Below are 21139 nucleotides of genomic sequence, written 5' to 3' on the forward strand. Positions count from 1 at the left end.
GCGGAACCTACTGCCTCCACGCATATACTTTCCACGCGAAACGAGTTGTCACATGGGTTCGTGGCGTGCTTTACGAGCTCGTTTAAGGACCAGTTTCACAAGTGTCGGTTAACTTTTAATCTTAGATTAACTCACTCTTCGTCTTTTTCTAAGGAGGACGTTAGAAGGAGGCAAAGAGTGAGTTAATCTAAGATTAAAAGTTAACCGACACTTGTGAAACTGGGTCTAAGTAGAGGTAGTATTAAACAAGATAAGTTAGTCGATCATCTGTGTGAATATTTTTGGCGATATACAACTAATTTTGCAAAGCAAAAGCTTTAATACTTCGTAACTTTTGAACGAATCGTCACCGCCATTTTTTTACTCAGGGTCATGACCTTGACAACATATCAAGGTCAAGGTCATTGGCGAGTGGGGTCTTAATATGCATAATTACCATTTTATTATTTTGTGCATAAAAGTATCAAGGGAACTCGAACCTGAACTCATCGATTTGGATCACTCTACATATCCAAAGTTCCAGAGAACCAAAAATTCATCCAAATCGAAGAGTTTAAGTTTAGGGTGTTGCCTTGTAAGTAAAGGAATCATCTTATATAAAAAAATCACAATTCTATTTTAAAAAATGGCAGTTACCTTTGTACGACTTAAAAAATCGATTTTTTCAAAAATTGATTTTTTATCATTATTCTTTCTCCGAATCATACAACTTTTGTCTAAAACATTTTTACTTGCCGGCCTCAGTTTTCGAGATATTTGGCTTGACTATTTAAAATAGAATCTGTATATAAAATAATTTATCATTATTTTAATTAAATCTAATTATATACATATAGATTTACGCATTTATTACATTTGATCTGCATCGAAGTGCTCCATGAATTCTCAGACTGTTCCTAAAAAGTCAAACTTACGATCGTTAGATGCACGACGCAAATACAGATCCACAAGTATATTATATATCATAAGTCGTAGTTAAGAGGACGAGAAACTTTTCAAGAAAAATAGCATGCGTATGCGGTATGGCTGTATACTTTTATTTTCGTTTTGTCGTTTTTGTCTTTTTTTTTCCTTATGCATTAGCAACCGCTCGTGGTGTGAGGCGTCTCTTCCGCGAGCTAACATCTCGCACGATGTCTTCGCGCGTGTCGGACATAAATTTTGTTTCGTTTTTTTTGCCTGTCGTTTTTTTGTACATTTGTCATTACAATCATTAATGTCGTTAGTGTGCATTTTACAATACATTCTGGCGTATTTCCGCCACAATCAATTTTACACCGTGAAAGAAAACAGCGTCGCGCCCTGTTCGCTTCCTCTTTTCTCGTTCTCGTGGACGATTCTCCCTCGGTAAATTAATTAATTGAGATCATATCGAGCGACACGCGCAGCTCAACGTCGCCGAATGTAAACGGGAGAAAAGTGTCCGACTTTTAATTCATTTTAACCATCAACTATTTGGATCGTGGGAACCCTCGAGTAAAGTCCCGATATTCCCAATTTTGAATCAACATCGAAAGTGCGTTCCTGAGAGTGTTCCCTATATTTAGTAGATGAGTTGCTACGTCAGAAATATTTCACGAACATTCGCGTATGGAATCGGCTTTTATCTCATGAGAAGAAGAGTGTCGCGACTCGACGAAAAGATTGTGAGCAAGAGGATCCTTAGATTTCTATTTAGCTTGTTGTTTATCGACGAGTAAAATTAGGAAATCGTGAAACAAAATCCCGCGAATAAACCACAACCCGGCTAGTTTGATCATTCAAAAGCGCTCTTCGATCCGCGACACTCTTTTTCGCAAAACGCGATATGTATTACGCATGTGCGGCAACGAGAATACATTTAAATTGTTTTTGCAGTTCGCACAAGAGTCAGTCGTCATTCATCGGTTGCGAATAAATAGAGCGTGGTTAAAAATTGTACAGCGATTCATAAAGAAAATAATACTGAGCACCGTTGTTGTGCACTGAGAAAATATTGCTCAGATTGATTGAACGGACTGATACAATTAATTAACACGAGTTTACTTTTGTGTTACGTCAGCAAGAAAATGTATCTTTTTAGCGTTAATATTTTATCCTTCTCGATTCCATCCGAGCGTCACCTTTTCTCACTGCACATCCAAAGAACAAGTTGATAGACTTACACCGAGTAAATTAAAGTAATGTAACAGGCTTGTCCGGACTTTGGCATTGTAACATCACACAAGCGAACACGTCGTACACATTTTTTTTACATTCAACGGCCGCTTCCGAGTGGCCCGCAGTCAGAATCATTTACGAGAATGAGATAAAAGGCCAACGAACGAGACTGACAAAATTCTTTACATCAAGCATGCTAAACGGATCTACAAGCTAAAGCTCAGCAGAGGGAAGTAGAGCGTCCTAAGTCGTACGAATAAATACGAAAGTAAAATCGATGATTAATCTATCGGCCGCCGAGAGCTCGTAACGGCGTTACATTTGCATATCGGCGAAGGCAGTCACTGCACGACACATTCACGCGAATCTTTTCACGATTATTGCCTTCTTCGCAACGATATAAGACATACAGTGGCGGAAAGTTCCTATCGTCGATCTTAAGCCAAGCGTTTATAAAAAAAAAAATTAAAAAAAAAAAACACGTTTGACAGACAGAAAAAAAACTTCACTCGAAAGTTTCGTTATGAGCGACGTCAGTTCTTAACGTTTAGTGTTTAGTCAATTGAATTTTAATTTAAAATTTCATTGATATTCGATATCGTATGATTTACTGATTTAGTTCAGAAAAACTCGCGGTTTACATTCCAAATTGACCAAGAAACGTTATTCCAATGAGATATTATGTCCCGATAACTTGAGAGATTCGCAAGATGTAATCACATAAAAGTATAGTCATTTATTCTATTTGCGACGTAGTTACTTCGAGCAATCAAAGATTACTTGTCTGACAATGATGAAGGACAAATCTTCAATTAAGAGAGATAGACAATTTGGCCGAGAGACTGCAAAAGCAATGACTAACAAATAGAAACGATATATTTATCGTTATTTTCAAATGAAAGCGCTCACCCATCCCTTTTTAAGATCGACGATTGATTCTCATCGTAATTCTCTTTGTTTGTTTGTCGTTGCTAGTTTATTAGTAGATTGTCTTATAGTAAATCTATATCGAGGAATACTGTGCCATTTTAATCGCCACTGTACATACAGATCGTAACTAATGTTAACCGAAAGGTTTATTGCGAAATTCGACGTATCGCGACAGATAATGTATCGGTCAGTTTTCTCTTATTTCTTTCTCTTTTTGTAGAAGAATACCTCTGTGTGAAGAAGTACCGGTTAATTGATCTTACTTACTTAACTCTATTCAGGTAAATACACAGGTAAACATTGTAACTCGCTATACACAGAAAAAGAAAATCGCTTAAAATTATAAATAAATTCGGCGCCCAAGGGTTTCTGTCATCGTTAATTATTAATCTTCCACACGTTTAGGCCCGGTTGCACCAACGCCGCATTAATTAGTATTAAAATCCTGGTTAATCCTTCGTCTACAAGTAGGATTAATAATTTAAGAAAAGACAATCTCGCGCGAATCGCTAATCCAGGAATCTCGTTTAATGACTCTCGATGCAACGTGGCCTAAGTGTTTCTAGCGCAACTCTCTATAAATTAATACATACACATATCTACGGTATTACAATAAGTAATATCTACACGGAGATTGGCTGTGAAAAATGATACGATACTCTTGTTTTGAGAGAAGTCAAAATATTATCGAGGACTCGAGAATTATTGTGTATAAAGTGCGCATTGTAATTTCGACGTTATAAATGATTATTTCGAAGTTTTTTCTCCACCGTGTGTACGGCTAAAAGGTAAATGGAGAAACGCACGAAGTACGCTCGAATTGCGGCGATAACGGAGCGATGAGTTTCACCTTCATTCTCTCGTTGAACATCGCAATTCGCTAACAAGAGTCAGGGGGACTGAAATATTCTATGTAGAGCGTAATACGATGCATTTGCTTGTGACCGTTATATTCGGCGTCTCTCCGCACGCCATACCCACACATCATCACATACATCACCAGTATCAACACGCATTGCACCCAGTGATTTGTTATTAAATCATAAGAGTTTTTTACTTCCTCTCTCTCTCTTTTCTCCTTTCGCGTAATACATGCCCGCATGTAACGATATATAGATAGAATAATAATCGCGACGAAGATCAAACGAGGGACGAGTTTCGATTAGATCATCGTATTATGCCATCAAGTTGTACGTACGCATAAAATATCTAATGCCGCTTGGATCGAGATCACTACCAACTGAGGGGACATCACAGTCTGACGAAGAATTTTCTTCGTGAAACTTCGCGTGAAACAACGCGGGGAATATACAAGGTGAATTGCGTTAACGTTTCGCTGCTCGTTGAGTAAACTGAAAGCTTTGGAGAAATTAAACAAGGATATTTAGGCCAGCGCGAGCCGTGATGTGACGCAATATTTACTACGTGGAAAAAAATGATGTATTAACAGCATCAGCTAACACCAGTCCAAAAAATAATCTTGTTAATTCATTAACAGTATTAATATTAAAACAAACAAGCTAATATACTTTTAATTTAATAGAATGTCATTTATTTCATTAATACTGTCCAATAACAGTAGTTAATTTAATAAATGACAAGATTATTTTCAATTAGCTGTTAGCTAATGCTGTTAATATATCTTCTTTTTTCGTGTGTGCCATCTCGTTCAAAGTACAGTATTCTCAGTACATTCACATAATTGTTCATCGGCAAGCATTAAATGGATATTTATTCTATGGCTGGCACTGACTCAATTATCCTACTCAGATGTTCCTCTGTCTCCTTTCTTCTTCGTAATTTAGTTCGTAAGGCGATTGTACTGTACTCGGCAAACTATCCTGCACTCTGTATTTATAACATATATTTGCAGTAGCAATGGAGCAGTCGACTTTTCTATCGGCGGTTTTTCCCCTGAAAGAAATAAACGTTACTCCAATGTCGGTAATTAATCTGACGATAATCAAGTCTGTAAGACCCTGCATGATTCAGCTTTTATACTCCCCGTTCTTACCTAAAATAGATTTTATGATTGATCTCCGAGTCAATAAAAAGATTCGCCTCTCAACATACTTTTCCCACTTGCAGTTTCTCTACATTGTGCAGCAGTTACAACTACAGAGAACTGCTGTCACGAAGCTACTGAGTTTATTCTGAGTATATATCATCATTTTTTTCGATTCTCGCACACGATATCCATTTCTCTCTTTTTTTTTTAGTTACGATATACAAGAAATGTAATTATATCTACCACGCACGCACACACACATTTTTTTATGCGTCACCATCGGCAACGTTGAACACGTTTTTACACGCTTTTTCTTACTTTCCTCCTCACTTTTCTACCTCACGTGTAACACTCAAAAAGACTTTGAAATTTTTACACATCAAGCACACGCCTGCATAGGCCACTTCGACATTTTAAAAATGCGAAAGAGCTAGGAGAGATAGAAAAGGACTAGAGAAAGGGATAAGTGTTAACTGCCGCGGAAAGAAGGTAAAGCAAAATAAACAGCGATATACTTACGCGCGAAGTAATCGTTTAAATTAAGGGGAACATTTTTTTTCAATTCGAGTATCTTTGAAAGTGTAAATTTTGTTATATATATGTTACATATATGTACAACTCTACATCCAAGAATGTAATTCTTAAACGAAGAAATCTCTATGGACGCTAAGCATTTCGATATTTCTTGTTGATGATATAATCGTAGAGGGTAAAATAAAATAATAGAGTATAAATAACAAAATAATAAATAATAAATAATTTGCATGTATCTCTTAATGAAAGATCAATTGATGAATCTCTAAGGTTTCAAACTTTCATACATATGTAAACAATAAGTTTTAATCAAAAGTTCCAATTAATCCTTCCGTTATTTTGAATATGTTTTTTCCTTAATAATTTCGAGTTAAAATTGTGCCCTTAATTTTTGATTTGATTTTTAAGCACTAAATCGGATTTATATCTGCTTTGTAATTTAAAGTTGAGTATTTTAAGGCTTTCTTTAACTCTAAAATTGATACAAGCCAAATTGATAGTCAGATAACTCGGAATACTTTAATTTTTTACTTAATTTAAATTTTAAATAATTAAAATATAAATAATTTAATTTAAACTAAGGGAGAGGATGCATTGTGGAATCATAGGACAAAACTACCTATCTTCATGTTCCTTTTTCTCATCATTCGGATAATGTATTCGAATCATCTTCTCTTTTATTCTTTTTCTCGTGTAATTGACTATACCTTGATCAAGCTTTTCTTCTAAATAAATAATCTTTTTAAATTTTAATCATAGTTTGAAAAAATCAGTTCTTTTTATAACTTCAAATGTTTGTAACTTTTAGTAAAATCATAATTTTTAATAATAGTTTTTTACTTTTAAGAATACAGTTTAATAATAACTTAATTTGGAAATTTTGTTTGAAATTTGTGCGGACGCATTACTTTAATCCGTGCAAGAATTATATATTCAATCTCTTTATGCTTATAAATATATCCCCAACAATTATTTTATTTTTAGCTCAAAATATACGGGAAAAACAAACTAGCATTTTTAAATAAGAAAAAAATCTTTCGACCCTTCCCTTTAAAGAGCCTAAAAATTTATTTTACACACCCAAATGTGCGAGATACTAATAAAAGGATTAAGACTCAAAAACGAAAATATCCAAATAATTACGAATATAATCAACTCTCCAATTCGAATTTTTAAAGAATCTAAGTTTGAAGATAAATTGCAGGCGATACCTCACTAAAGAATAAAAAAGGTGAAGAGGATAAGATATTAAGCAGTAACAAAATATATGATTCTGCGACTTGTGAATAATTTGAATTTTGCGACACGATATTGATATTTTCAACACAACTGATTATACTGAATTTGCGAACATCGTATACTAGGAAATTGCGATTACGTTAACATTAATGGTGTGAATTCTAGACGTGCGTAGCTTGTATTTATATTTGTATCGGACAATATGTAGGTAGTTTCAGCCGATGAGTTTCAATAATAAGTTCGACCGGTATTAACAATATGATTGCACCAAATCAGATCGATGGGTCGATACATACTATGGGTCCGTTCACACTCTGTTCACGGTCCGCTCACGGTCCGATCATAATCCTATAGAGTATTCACACTATCGTGTGTTTTAACCTGTTATAAAGTTCGTTATAAAAATGTCGCTATTTTCTGATGAAAAATTAGTAATAATTGCTGTAGCACTGAACGATGAAGATAAGGAAAGTGAAGAGAGTAAAACAGAAAGAAAGATAAGCAAAAGATCAATGTGGGTTCATCCTAGTTTGATCAATAAAAAAACTGAAAGAGAATATTTTACATTATATCCCTATTTAATACATGATGAGGATAAATTTGTTAAATATTTTCGAATAAGTGCAGGTACTTTCGAAATGATTGTCTGATTGTGAGAACTGACGGTGGATTGAAATCAACTGTTCACGCTATCGGTGCAGGTCCGATCAAGTTCGATCACGCTCAAGTAAAATATTCTTTCGAATCGATCGTTGCTGGAGCAAACTAAAACTTGAGCGTTACCCATAGTGTGGATACGTATATTAAGTACAAACTGCAATGAAAGAATATTTGATCAAACCGTGAGCGGAGTGTGAGCAGACTGTGAGCGGATCGATAATATGTATCGGGCCTCATACTACACGATTTCTTACATTTCCATAATTAATTAACACAACCTACGTTAAATAAATTATATAAATTAATAACTTTGCAAGAAGAAAATACGTAAATCAATATAAAAGTTAACAAGCTAGAGAACATAATAATAATCCTAAAAAGTCAACTAATCAAAATAACAAAACCATTAAATTTTTCTTGTATAAGGCATGTAGTGTTTCTCTTTCTAAAGAAACAAAAAAATGAAATTTAGGAAAAGAAAATTGAGACGAGAAAACGAAATTCAGTTGGACTGAAGACGATTGATATAGATCGAATCGTGTCCGGAATCACATGTTATTTAGAAGAAAAGTATTGAGAGACTTTTTATCCTTCCCATCATATCAACGTCAATCTTGTGATGCTCGCACTGTGTACGCATTGCCTAAGCTGTCCAATTCTGGACGCAGTTTATGTTCAATCAGATTCCAATATTCAACTGTGTTTAAATTTGAAATAAAGCAATACTGGCATGAACGTTTGAACAGGCGTGGTTTGTGCAAAGATGAACGCGTTCGAGGTATCACGTAAAATACGTCGTATTCAGATAACAGATTCATAGCGCACAAACGGATCTCTTACTATCCCTCTCCTATTACACTATTACTACCATTATTAATATTATTTCGTCAACAATTTGTCAGGGAATACTTGTCTGTATGTGTATAAAATAAATGATGAATGATATAGAGAGTCCTCCTCTAAATCTCCTCGAAAACAAATAGGCATTATACAAAAGTGCACGAAGACAATATATACAGCTAAGTAATCAGTTTCCGATTGTAGACATTCTAAACTGTACAAAGTATTATGATCGAAAATCTTTTCAATTTCATAGTAATTCCCCTCGGTATACTGTCATCGCTCGACGAGAAGCATAATCTGTGGCAGTAAACAAAAACTGGATGAATCTGACGATGATATTTTGTACTACAACGAAGAAATATGGCCTATTGCATACTGGACGATGATTGTCACTCAGAATAGGGCCAGCTAAAAGGGTAAATCCCGCAAATAAACACCTAATGGCCGAAAGCGATCGTCAAGTCACGTTAATTGCACCAAACAATTATGTTATCGATAATGGGCAAACGACATATAGATACACGCACGTTTGCACCAAGTAGAATCCAAACTCTATCACCATTTACAATCTAAGGCAGTCGAATCGAAATTGCTACACGGGTGTTTTTCGGATGGCGAAACGCGATCCTGTTCTGGGAGTTCCCTTCGATGTTAGTCTACCCCGTTAGAACTAACGTCGAAGCGTTTAATAACATCCACTAGAACACAACCTTGCCCACTGTATTGCCCGAGCACAGTATCTGCTCGCGCGCGTACTTTTGCGATTGACATAACTACTAATTGATAAGACTCGAAACGAAGATAGGGCCACAAAAAAACGTGATTTTGAAATAGATGACAATAGTTTCGCACGTACATGGCGACACGTTTCCGATCTTACAGATTTTCCGTTCGGTCGCAGTCATCTCGAATAATTAATTTTCACGTCAGGAACGAATTCTAGAAATATCAATAGCAAATTAGACGAAAGAAAGATGGGCCTATCGTCATTATAGCGAGATGCACGCCGATCAGCGCTACCCGATGCAAAGTAGCTCTTCAAGGTCGCACAAGGAGCGGTCCAATTTGGATGTGGTGGCCTCACTCCATTACATATGAACGCTAATCTACTCCTGTCACTTGCATTAGGAGTATGTAGAGGGCAAGGCTGGCCCTAGGCACGTCCATGCAGCAATCCTCTACTCATCTGCGCTTTTTCCTCTTAGATCTGTTGTTCGCTTTCTTGGCAGCAGTCGAGTGCTCGCTGAGCACCTCGCGCTCCGTTTCGTTCCGCTTCTCGGCGGGCCCGTGATCCGTAGATTCCGGGGACATCTTCGAGGAAGTCAGATTGCACCGCTCGGACGCTCCGGTGGTGCCATCGCCGCTGCCGTCACCGCCACCGCTGTCCAACTGCTGTCGCGTAAGCTGAAGCTGCAAAGAAGATTCTCTTTGCGATTCTCTCCTCTCGGCAGCCACGTTACCTCGACGTGTCTCGTCGACGATGGATCGTACTTCCGGAGCGAGGAGAGGACAGCTTTCCGTCGCTTTATTATCCTCCTTGTCCCGAGAGATCTTAGTTCGCGCCATAGCAGTCGTGACGCGCGCGATATCCTTGTCCGCGCGAGGCTCTTCTACTACCGGTGGGTGAAGGTCTACGAGAATACTCTCCTCCACCGTCGTCGTTGCCGTCTCCGTTACATTGACGTTATCCTTCTCACCGAAGAGACGCTCCTTCTCCTTCTCCTTCTCCTTCTCCCACTCCTCCGCCTCCTTAGTTCTGCAGGCTCGTCGTCGTGTACTCTCGCGTTCGCGCATCGCATGTCCCGCGGATTCGAAGAACGTGGAATCGTCCCCGTCGCAGAATTCCGTTTCCTCCAGCTTTCTCGCTTGTTTGCCGGCTTCTGGTTTCTCCTCCACCTCTATCAATGGCTCAAGATCCGTGTCCTTGCAGACTTCCTGCGAATTCAAAGAAGAGGAAATGCTCTTCTTGACGATAGAGCTCCATGATATCTCTGCCAAAGATGAGGCTTGAGCTTTCAACCCTTGATCCTTGGAGTCAAACTCTGCGAATGGCTCCTCCCGCACGGCTTCCCGCACGGCTTCCTGCAGTTCCGCCATTCTCACCTTGGAAGAACGGAACGAAGGCAAAGGGGTGGAGAGAGAAAGCTCCGTTGAGCTGGTCTCCTGCGACTGGCCGTCCGACTGCAACCGCTTGCTCTTGCGAGACTTCCGAGGACGCGCCCCAGCGACAACAGGTAGGATCTTGCACTCTGGCGTCGCATCGGCATCCACGTCGGCCTTCTGCATCGCGTCGAGATCGATAATCTCGACGATGTCGCTGTCGGGGGTCTGAGAAGCACGTTTGGCAGGTAGCAGCGAGGATGATAAGTTCATCATCTTCGAACCGCGATTCTTCGCCCTTTTCGTAGGGCTCGGATACGGCCCGTCTGACTTGTCCTTAAAGTAGTCGGTGAAACTGCATCTATCGGTCTCCTCCGACTTGGGCCAGACCTCCTCCAGTGGGTCGTATATCACAGTGACCTCCGCGACCTCCGCCTCGCTCTTGTCAATCACCATAATATCCTTTCGTTTCTTGCCAGATCTAGGCTTCGTTGCTCCTTGCTGCTCCGCCACCGTCGTTTCCTGAGTCGCCTGCGGAAAGTCTCTCTGCGATAATCTCGCCACCGCATCAAGTTCTAACTCGCGGACCTCCGAGAGCTGAACGTGTTCCAGATCGTCGTCAGAGGACAATGTGTGTCTGCTATGCCTTCTACGTGGGCAACTGTCATTGCTTGCCTTTGTAAAGGATTTCATCGCGCTGACGTCACCCCGTTCCGAGCTCGTGGACTCGAAGCCAAGCTCGACACTGTGTATATACTCCAGATCGTCGTCCGAGATCGTGCTCTTACTGCTTTTCCGTCGCACTACGGGAGAGGAAAATTGCGCGATCGTGTTAACGGTCGCACCTGCGTCTTTGCATCTGCCGCCGCCCGTATCAACTTTCGTCCGCATCTGCATCACCTCAGACGCGTGAATATGCTCTATGTCGTCATCGGATTGGGTAGACGTGGAGGCGGCGTCTCTGCCGAGATTGCACGGCTCCACCATGTGATACTCGATGGAGCTGAAATCATCGAGCGGCGGCGGATCCAACGGCGGCAGTTCGTCGTCGTCCTCATCTCCGTCATCGTGACTAGACAGTAATCTTGCTTTCTCCACATCCAACGGGGGCTTAATAGGGTTTCCTCTTTTCACGATTACGTCGGCGATCGGTTCCGTCGACTCGGACAGGTCGATAGAAGATACCTCTCTCGCGCGTATAATCTCTTTGTCTTCGAGCGTAACTCGATCCTTGCCAGGGTATTCCCGCGGAGAAGCGCGGCTTTTCCATTCGTCATTCTTTCGCATCACCTCATATTTGTCTCTCGCTATCTTGGTATCTTTCGCGCCCTCAACTCTTTTTTTATCGACGTCATTATCCTCTTTCTTTGCACCAATACTCATCGCCGAATCCGCATTAACGCATCGCGCGTCCTCGAAGACGACGCTATCCTCGTCCTCTTTGACGACGTATTTTTCCGCGCGTGTCAGCCGCTGTTCAATCGGACGTTTCTGCGGAATCCTGAAATTCGACGTTTTTTCGAAATCAATGACGGCTTTTCTCGCGATAGGTTTCTTGATTTTCTCATCTACACTCGGCTGCAATATTTCGATACTCTTCTCGCTTCGCATCGTCTTGTTCTCCATCAACGTGACGCTGTCGTCATCGTAGCTGACGACGTACTTAGCCTTGGCGAGATGCCTCTCGTGAGCCTCGTTGCAATAATACTCGGTACGCCTGTCGACGGATATCCCCTTGCTGCACCACAACGCATTCTCTTTCGCCTGCGTCATCGGGCTGCTCGGGATCTCACCTGGTTCGGCGCACAGGCTGAGACTCGTCGGCACGTCGCGGAACGCCTCCTCCTTCTCGTAGTCAATCGACGTCGTCGTCGTCGTCGTCGTGGCCGCCATCTCCGCGCACAAGGCGCGACGTTCCTGCAGCTCGCGTATGTTCTCGTCCGGTACACTGTCGATCGCCGGCTCGCTTGCCGAGCGCATCTCCGCGCAGATCTCGGTGAGCTCGCGATTCAGCGCCCGGCTCTCCGGCTCGTCCGGGAGGTCGGCCGCGCCGAGCGAGGCCGGACCCTCCTCCGCGCACACGCTTCTAGGTGCGTGGATCTCCTCCGCGGCGGAGTCGTACTCCTGTATGGAGCTAATAGCGTCCTCATCCTCGTCGGCCGACACGGTAATCACGGTGCCGGTGTGAGGGTTGACGACTTTAGTTACCGGCTGACCCACCCTCTCAAATACCGTACGCCTCCCTAGTAACAGAAAAAGCCGTTGGCAGGTATCAATATCACGAGTTGCTGCTCACGCGTGTCTCTTTCGCTCGCTCGCTCTCTTTCTCTCTCTCTCTCTCTCTCTCTCTCTCTCTCTCTCTCTCTCTCTCTCTCTCTCTCTCTCTCTCTCTCTCTCTCTCGCTTTCTCTTAAGTTTATCTCTTTATTTCGCCCTCTTTCTTCTTTTCTTATTTGCAGTGATAGTTAGCTCGCTCGCATGCTCGCTCGGGATTATATCATATACGAGTACAGTTTCGTTGACGAGTAAACGAAAAATCACAGCGGAATCGTTCAGATTTAAAGAAAGTGTATGTAATGCGAGTTCTGGTAGCTATAGAAGTCGGTGCTTGACAAACAAATTCTCGAGCGTCTCAAGTATAAGAACGCAAAAGGAATTGTCTAATCCTTTCGAGTTTTTTCCCCCCATTACATTCTGCATTTGCACACTCCGCGCGCGTGTCGATTACGCGGGGGTCAAGTCAAGACAAACTTAAGAGAAACACATCCGTCCGTATCGTAATCGCAAAATAGTCTCATTCTAATATATACACAAAGCTAAAAGCTCGAGCAAAATGTGATGGATCTACATGGTTAGTATAAAAACGTAATACCATTTGTCGGACATTTCTTTTCTTCAAAGATACAAAGAGCAGACGTCAACAAAATATCTTGCTGTTAGTGCTCGGATATAGTAGTTACGGGGACAAAATGGAGATACCTGCCTCTGGCCAGTTCTGTGTCCACGCAAACGCTTACAACGCTAACGATTTCATCCTTTATCATGTTCGGAAAACATATCACAGAAAAAGGAAAGAATGGCTTACGAGTATCTTTTTTTTTTTTATTTGGAATACACCTCAGGTTCCGTAATATACCGTGACAACGTCATCGTAAAAAACGCTGATATAAGCATAATTATTTTTCTTTTTTTCGAGAATTTTATTTATTTGTTTCTCGTTATTGTTAATAAAGAAGCGGTATGTCAAAACGCGCGCCAAATATCATGTTAAATTTCACGCGGATTGTATACCCTGCAAGCTTTGCGAGCTTAAATTCATATGTTTGAAAAGTATGTATAGATACACACACATATATGGTATATTTTTTTCAAGTTTTAAGCATATACGCTGTTATTATTTTTAAATAGTTATAAAAAAATGTTTCGAATAAAAGTTTTGTTTAAGATCAAGATATATGTTTAATTATATATATATATATATATATATATATATATATATATATATACACTTGTGTAATATAATATGCAAGAGTCGAGAAATCATATATACAATGTCAAAAATTGTATTTGTTTAATGAAATTCGGTGAAAATACTTTACAATTGTCAAACATAAGAACGAATACAATGACTGTACAACATGGTAGTGTAGAATGCAGGCAAATCAGGTAAAAATAAAAATAAAAACATAAAATACCGCCAATACCTTTTCCACAACTATTCCTCTACACTGACAAAATTATTCATTATTAGGAAATAAAGATTATAGTACAGATCACATAGAGCAAAGTATATCGAATAAATACAAATTACACGGAATATGTTTAGTCGCTTCTAAGCGGCTAAGCGGATCTGCATTCGTAAATTTGGTGCCTTCGACTAAAATGTAAAACTCCGTTGCACGATTGCGCACTTACCTGGAGCACGATGCGACGCGATTGATATCTCGAGCATAGCCTCCGCGAGATCCTCTCTCAGTTGACTTTCGCAGCTACCAACGGCCACGTTTTCGCTGTCCAGAGGATCACCGTAAGCTTCCATGAATCTTGGTGATTGCTCATAACTGCCTACAAAGTATAAAGATCTTACTCTCTTGTAAATAATGAATTTATTTTATTCTTATATCATAGATTTTACTTTCTTTTTAAGACTAAAATATGCGATGTAACTCACAGCTTACCGATAATTATTGCGCACTTACTTCCTGATCCGTCGATGACAACTGGCATCAACGGCCTGGTCGCCGCATGGGGCATATTAACGGGCTTCGATCTCGCTGGGCGCGATCCCGTGATTCCAATCTCGACTGCCTCCGCTTCAACCAGATTGACAGCAACACTAGTAACGATCGATTTTCATTAAATCCCGTTTTTGATTTGAAAAATCATGATTAATCGGTGGGAATTAAGAAAACCAACCCGCTAGGTGCGTTATAAGTCTTGAAAACAAATTGTGGTCCCATCCACAATCGCCTGTGTGGTCCAGCGTGCGTCACGATCTCCACTTGGCTTAACCAACGATCCTCAACCGTGTCAAATTTCTGATTGTTTTTTGGCGCGAACGAAACGCTGAGCAATGGGTTCGACAGAGATAATGGTAAGATGAGATCTGACGAATTAGGGGATCTACAAAGTGGCCACTGGCCCTTCGCTTCGACCTCCAATTCAATAGTAGTGTCGTCGCAAACCTTTTCCTTTGGCACCCCTAAAACAAGTAAAAGCGAGCATTAGGTAACATGCAGAAAAAGAATTTTGAATCATATAGATAAATCTCTCTTTAAATTCTCTCTTTTGTAAAATATATAATAAGGTGCATTTATATCTGTGATATACCAGCAGCTGGTTTAGGATCCAAATCGTATTGTATCATGTTTCCATGACACGCCATGATAAACAGAGAATCGACCGCTCTTTTGACAACTTTACTACTGGACTCCCTTTGCGCGTACATCCAAGCTCTCGGCGGAGCGAAACACGCACAGATCTTCAACGGTAAAGATCCATTGTCGTCAGAATGTAACCGTTGCCTTTGTTGAGGTCTGCTATAAAATACACAATATCTTTTAATTACACCTTTATAGCTTATTGTTCCCCGTAAAATTAGTTTTCTACAAAACCAGTAGCTACCTTGGCTGCGTGGAGCTGTTGACCTGATTCAAAGAAGACGGCTGCCGAATCTGCGACAGAGGATGCAATATCGTCGGATGAGGATACGGAGGAAGTCTAGGATTAGAGTACGGATATACAGACAAAGGTAATTCCGTATGAGACACAGGAGAGTGGGATCGGGTACCGTCGTCTGTCAAGCCTGCGCTTTTGTGGAATCTCGATAGTCTGTTGACGACATTGGGCGTGGAATGCGTCCTGACACCAACAGGACCTCCATAAGGCGCGACGGGAAAAACATGCGTTGTACCTCTCACGGTTGAAATAGCCGCCCAACGTGTATCGCTCGAAAATACCATGTCCTAATGCAGTAAACATACGGTAAATACATTTATGTAAAGAACTAGTAAGTTTTAGCAAAGTATGTATACAAAGTGCAAGCAGTGAAGATGTAGGAATGTATACCTGTACTTTCGCGGTGGTATCGCCACGATGTAAAATATATAGGTGATGCACCGCTGCTAGGGTCGGCCCACCGGGATGCGGCTGGATTCTAAATATGTGGAAGTCATGTCCTCTCTTGTCCGCTGTCATTAATAACGCACCGGTCAAGTCGAAAGTCATGGCAACGATCGCATCGCTATGAGCGGTAAAATGAGCGATTACGGCATCCGCATTCGAGTCATCTAACTCTTTCTCGTCTCTCGCGACCTGAAGATCTAATATCGTAACGACGCCCGGTTGCGTTACGTCATTGCCCGCGTTATTGATAGCCATCGGTGACACCGAATTCCCAGTGAGACTCGACGCTACGGTTTCACCTAATCCGCGAAGACCTTTCCCCAGTGACTTTGCCGCGTATAAAACCGTCGCTGTGTAACTTTGAACGCCTTCCCCTTCGCAGCCACCGCTGCTTCTTCTCGCGGGTATTAATTTTTTCTCGCTGCAAACATCATAAAGAGCAATTATTTCAGATCTAACACACGCAAAACATACAACCGTATTGCAGAGAGTATTGAAATCATTAGAAAACAAAAGACAAAACGTATGTAAAGTTGCATACCTGTAAGCGAGCCATCGCGTTCCTAAAGTGACAGGATTTGGATTTGGGCCAGGGCTGGCATAGCAAGTCGTGATTGTTATATTATTTTGCAATGTTCTGGCATCGAAGACCGCAATTTTTTCTAATAACGTTATGACCACGGACCGCCTGTTCGCCAGCACGTCGCAGACTGGATGCTTGAATCCTACGCTGTGCACTTGCTCGCCGGTTTTCAAGGAGATGAAGTTGACATCGCAAAATTTTGGTCCCGGAAGAGTCGAATCCGGCTCGGAGCAGACCGCTACCATCGGCCGTTTCGCTTCGAATTCGTCGACGTGTTCGTCGTCAGTCTTTGGATTTGGTAGAATTCGAAGGGTACGAACCACGCCTTGTCGCCATGATAGGACTTCCATTGCCTCTCCCGTCGCTGCTATTAGCCATACCTGCGTTTACGATTGGTAATTATTACAATCAAACGAGAACTTAAATCTTATGAAAGAAACATCAATCGGACAATGCTAAGTAGGTACCGAAAAGTCAAAAAGCGTGTTTCAAAGCAACGCAATAACATTTACCTGAACGCCAACCGCGTATCCTAATACCAACAACAACGGCGGCGTATTGGAACCTTCATTGTAATCGGGATATAAAGCAGGGTCATTTATATCCGCGTATTCAAACCGCGCCCATGATATGGTTTCCTTATTATCAGAGTTGGATACTCCGGCGTATCCCTGCAAGATAATAACAAAGATAGTAATACTTGTATTATGATACTAAGATCTTAATCAACTTGCATACCTGTGGTACTATATCATTGATGATCCCAGCGACGCTATCGATAATTGATCGATCTACTATGGGCTGAGGTGAAACAACTTGAGCTCCTTTATGCACACCTCGCCTCGGCGATTCCGCAGACATTTTTTATTCCCGAATTAATTTTACCTACCTGTAAAGGCAGCAAAATCAGAACAGAAATACAGAATATAGATGCTCCATCGTTTTAATTTATGCATTAAGAGCTCGTAGATTTTATAATAATGTAAAACATACCAACTCCCTTAACGCATAAATTAAGAAGATAATATTTATGTAGATTATCTAAAGAGATAAGAAAATCTTAAAACACTTATTTAATATATCTATGGAATATTTACGGTCTCAGCGTGTGACAGATTATTTAAAACTCAAATATTTCGAACATCACCCGAGAGTTTCGCATTTAGTCGCGCACTTTGATTTCGATTCTGCTCGCGATGAATCACGTTAGAAAGTCGTGTTCGAAAGACAATTTACAAACTTTCCGATTAAAATTCAAACTCTGTTAACTACATCTTCAAGACACAAACAAATAATCCCATAGAATGTACATACAAGAACTGCGCTAGTATGTACATACTACATACAATGGAAAGGCTCGCTATCGTGCGACGTTCACGACACCGACGAGCAACACGAAGGGACGAACGGAGACAAAGGAGGACAACACTCGCCGCGTACTCTTGCCGAGATGCGCGTCTCGTAAACAGATGAGCGAACGACGGTCAGGGAGGAAAATAAAACCTGGCCCTCCCTGGCCTGCCGCGCGCGCGCTCACCAGGAGGGCGAGGAAAAATAATTCGTGCGACGACACGCGGGAGTTACGGGAGACGAGGGTCGATCGTGGCGTTCGCGTAATCATTGCGCGCGGAGGACAAAGAACCCATGTTCAAGGTGCACCGTTCGTAGACCGTCCCGACGACTGTGCGAGTCGCGGACGTCACTGCACGTCGCGACGCCGTCGTCACGCGATCGTCACCCTCACCGTCGTCGTCGTCGTCGTCGTCGACGCTGAATCCCGGGCCGTCTCACGAAGCGTCGTCGTCACGCGGTGCATTATTCAACGCTCACGAAAAGTAGGAAAGCGCATCGGCCCGTCCGTGTCCGTACGACGGTGGTGGTGGTGGTGGTGGTGGTGGTGATAGTGGTGGTAGTGCGATGTGTTGACGACGACTGACGACTGACTGCGCCGACTGCGGACTGACGGTGGGAACTGTGGGAAGTGGGAACCGAACGGAGCAGGACGAGAGGGAACGGGCGGGAAGGGGGAATCTATTTTGCCAGCCGTGCGTCGGCCGTCTTAAAGAGAGAGAGGAGGAAAGGGATACGTTGTGTTGCACAACGCGAGCGCACAGCTGTGCGCGGATCGCGCGCTCAGGGATGATCGACGGGAAAGTCACGAAACGGGAAGGAAAGAAAAGGGCGGACGGCGCGTCGTTTGTCGCTCCTGTAAACAAGAGGACCGTGAATGCAATAAGGAAACCGAATTAGAAAATAAACGGACGGACCGATTCGGATGCACTCGCGACGCACTCCGGAGCCGTTTACGCAACCGCGTAAAAAATAAAGCGACGGCGAATCGTCGTTCGACCAACGGTCGGGCGAGGGCGAGGGCCGAAGGAGACGTAGGGAAATCGTCGGAGGAATAAAGGGATCCTCGCTTATCGTCGCCACGCGTTCGTTCGACGTTCGTTAGTTGTCGAACGACGAGAACGTCGGCCGTTGTGGTCGATAAGCGAGAAACGGAACGGAGAGACCGATCCCACCGTACATATACATAACACACTTACTTCACCGCAAAACTTCACCGTATTTTCATCATTGTGCGAGGGGAAAGTAAAGAGAGAAAGAGAGAAAGAAAGAAAGAGAGAGAGAGAGAGAGAAGCCGAGATAGGAGAGCCCGTCACTGCACTCCGCGCGCGCGCCACCGCCGCTGTTGCCGCTGTCCTCCGTTTACTGCGTCATTCTGCGTCCCGCGAACGACTGACAAGCCAGCGGACGTCGCGGACGACAGTGGCTATGATGTCACGCCAGCGCGCGACCGCGCGCGCGGAATACGCGAACCGGGTTCCCCCGGTTCCCCGGAGTGTCTCGGGCGGTTTTTTTTTCCTTTTCTTTTTCTTTCTTTCTTTCCCCCGAGCCGCGCGAGAGAGCACCAGGAGAGAGAGAGAGAGAGAGAAAGCGAGCACGGCAGCAGCAGCACGACCCACGGAACACACACGACAGACGAACGGACGGACGGACCGCGCCTCCGCGTACCGTACCTCGGCGCACGGGCGACTTCGCATCAGACACCGCCGACCGCCGCGCGCGCGACTTCGCTTCCTCTCTCGCGTCCTTCCCTCCGCTTGTCCGTTCCCCTGCGGATCCCTTGCTGCTGGCACAGCGGGCACGAAGCGACTACGCATGTATGTATACATACGCGCGCGCGCTCACGCTCGCGGGAAGCCTGCCCTCCTCCTCTCCTCGCGCGCACGCACACGGAGGCGGAAGAGAGAAAGGGTGGGAGGGTGGGAGAAAGACAGTGCTCGCGGTTTCTCGGAAACAGAAACGGGCGAGAGAAACGCGCTGGGAACAGTGGGAATGTCGAGGTTGTATGGCACGCTTATGTATGTACACACGTATGCGCTACGTCGCGCCTCGCGCCGCCACGGCCCGCTCCGTGTCAGAGAAACGAAAACAATAATCAGCTGATTCGGCAGCTGGATCTACTCCGCGGGGTAGAGCGTAGAGCGGCGGGCGGCGAGAGTCGCAGGTCGCAGTCGGGGCCACGGGGTCGGGGTCGGGGCTGACCGCGATCGGGGACGGATCGGAAAGCAACATGAGCCGATGACGGCGATGAGCGCCACATCTTGTCTGCGATCATTTTGCATGGTTATGAGGATTGAATGGTCGACGATCTCCCTCTTTCTTCGCGAATGTTTGTTCTTACAGGAGGAAGAGAAAGAACATCGAACTTCCATTATTTCTTCTCTTTCTAAGGCTGCATTCCGAAATTCACTGTCAGCAACTTTCAGTACTGAAAATCTATAGTAAACGTGACGTAAAATATAGATTTGCAGTACTGCCCTGGTAACCAGTTTGCTAGTTCAGATGCGTCCCGAAGAAGTGCGCAAGAAATCAGTCCAAAATTGCGACAAAAGTGCATAGTATCTGTGATTGAACGAGTACTGTTGTTAACGGGTGTATATCCACAGGTCCAGGAATAAATCAACTTCCATGTATACAGTACAAAGACTATCGTATATTCGTCTCGAATATTACAAAATATGTTAGGTTATATTGAAAGGCGCCTTTCTATATTTCAAGGAATACAGACTCAGCAGTTTGATATAACATTCAATTTAGGACCTTAGTCTAATCATAGAAATATCGTAATACAAACGGATCGACATTCCACCATCTTAATCTTTGGCATAGATTAGAACGAATGAGACTAGACCAAGAGTTATAACTAGATATAAGAATTACAGTCGGTAAGTTAGAATTCGCAAGTAGGTAACAATATAAAATAATTACAACTTAACAAGTACTTACTGTACTATTGCAGTAGTCTGCTGTAAGAAGCTACTGTGAAATTTTATACTATTTGTTAAAAGTAAACATGTAGCAGAAATGTGAAAACAATATGGAAGTATCTTTTGAGTACAGATCCAACCGGCAGAAACGTGAAAAGAACGTGCAAGCATCTGCCCGTGAGAAAAAGAGCAGTCGAGTGTG

General features: G+C 42.7%; 1 protein-coding gene across 8 annotated transcripts; it reads right to left on the reverse strand.

The window, feature by feature from the left end:
* Positions 1-4607: 4607 nt before the first annotated feature.
* LOC112457926 lies at positions 4608-19857 on the reverse strand. Of its 8 annotated transcripts, none has more exons than XM_025021248.1 (12): positions 19210-19857; positions 18405-18866; positions 17399-17549; positions 17173-17331; positions 16619-17040; positions 16021-16498; positions 15577-15917; positions 15283-15509; positions 14869-15154; positions 14652-14788; positions 14368-14517; positions 4608-12696 (listed from the first exon to the last, which is right to left on the reverse strand). In XM_025021248.1, exons 3-12 carry the CDS (start codon positions 17519-17521, stop codon positions 9536-9538), a joined length of 5484 nt encoding a protein of 1827 aa, XP_024877016.1. In that variant the 5' UTR covers positions 17522-17549; positions 18405-18866; positions 19210-19857; the 3' UTR covers positions 4608-9535. The 8 variants fall into 8 exon arrangements, with proteins under 8 accessions (XP_024877016.1, XP_024877017.1, XP_024877020.1 ...); XM_025021249.1 differs by having other exon boundaries at positions 18399-18866; XM_025021252.1 differs by lacking the exon at positions 18405-18866 and having other exon boundaries at positions 19684-19857.
* Between the last annotated feature and the right edge of the window lie 1282 nt (positions 19858-21139).

The sequence above is a fragment of the Temnothorax curvispinosus genome, unplaced genomic scaffold (genome assembly GCF_003070985.1).
Source record: "Temnothorax curvispinosus isolate PA1 unplaced genomic scaffold, ASM307098v1 QBEX01008464.1, whole genome shotgun sequence".
Classification (NCBI taxonomy): domain Eukaryota; kingdom Metazoa; phylum Arthropoda; class Insecta; order Hymenoptera; family Formicidae; genus Temnothorax; species Temnothorax curvispinosus.

Coding starts and splice junctions, on each gene's coding strand:
- LOC112457926 (XM_025021252.1), bottom strand. CDS start 17,521: ATGTCTGCGGAATCGCCGAGGCGAGGTGTGCATAAAGGAGCTCAAGTT. Junction 17,332..17,398: donor TCAATGATATAGTACCACAG/GTATGCAAGTTG, acceptor ATTATCTTGCAG/GGATACGCCGGAGTATCCAA. Junction 14,518..14,651: donor TGTCATCGACGGATCAGGAA/GTAAGTGCGCAA, acceptor TATACTTTGTAG/GCAGTTATGAGCAATCACCA.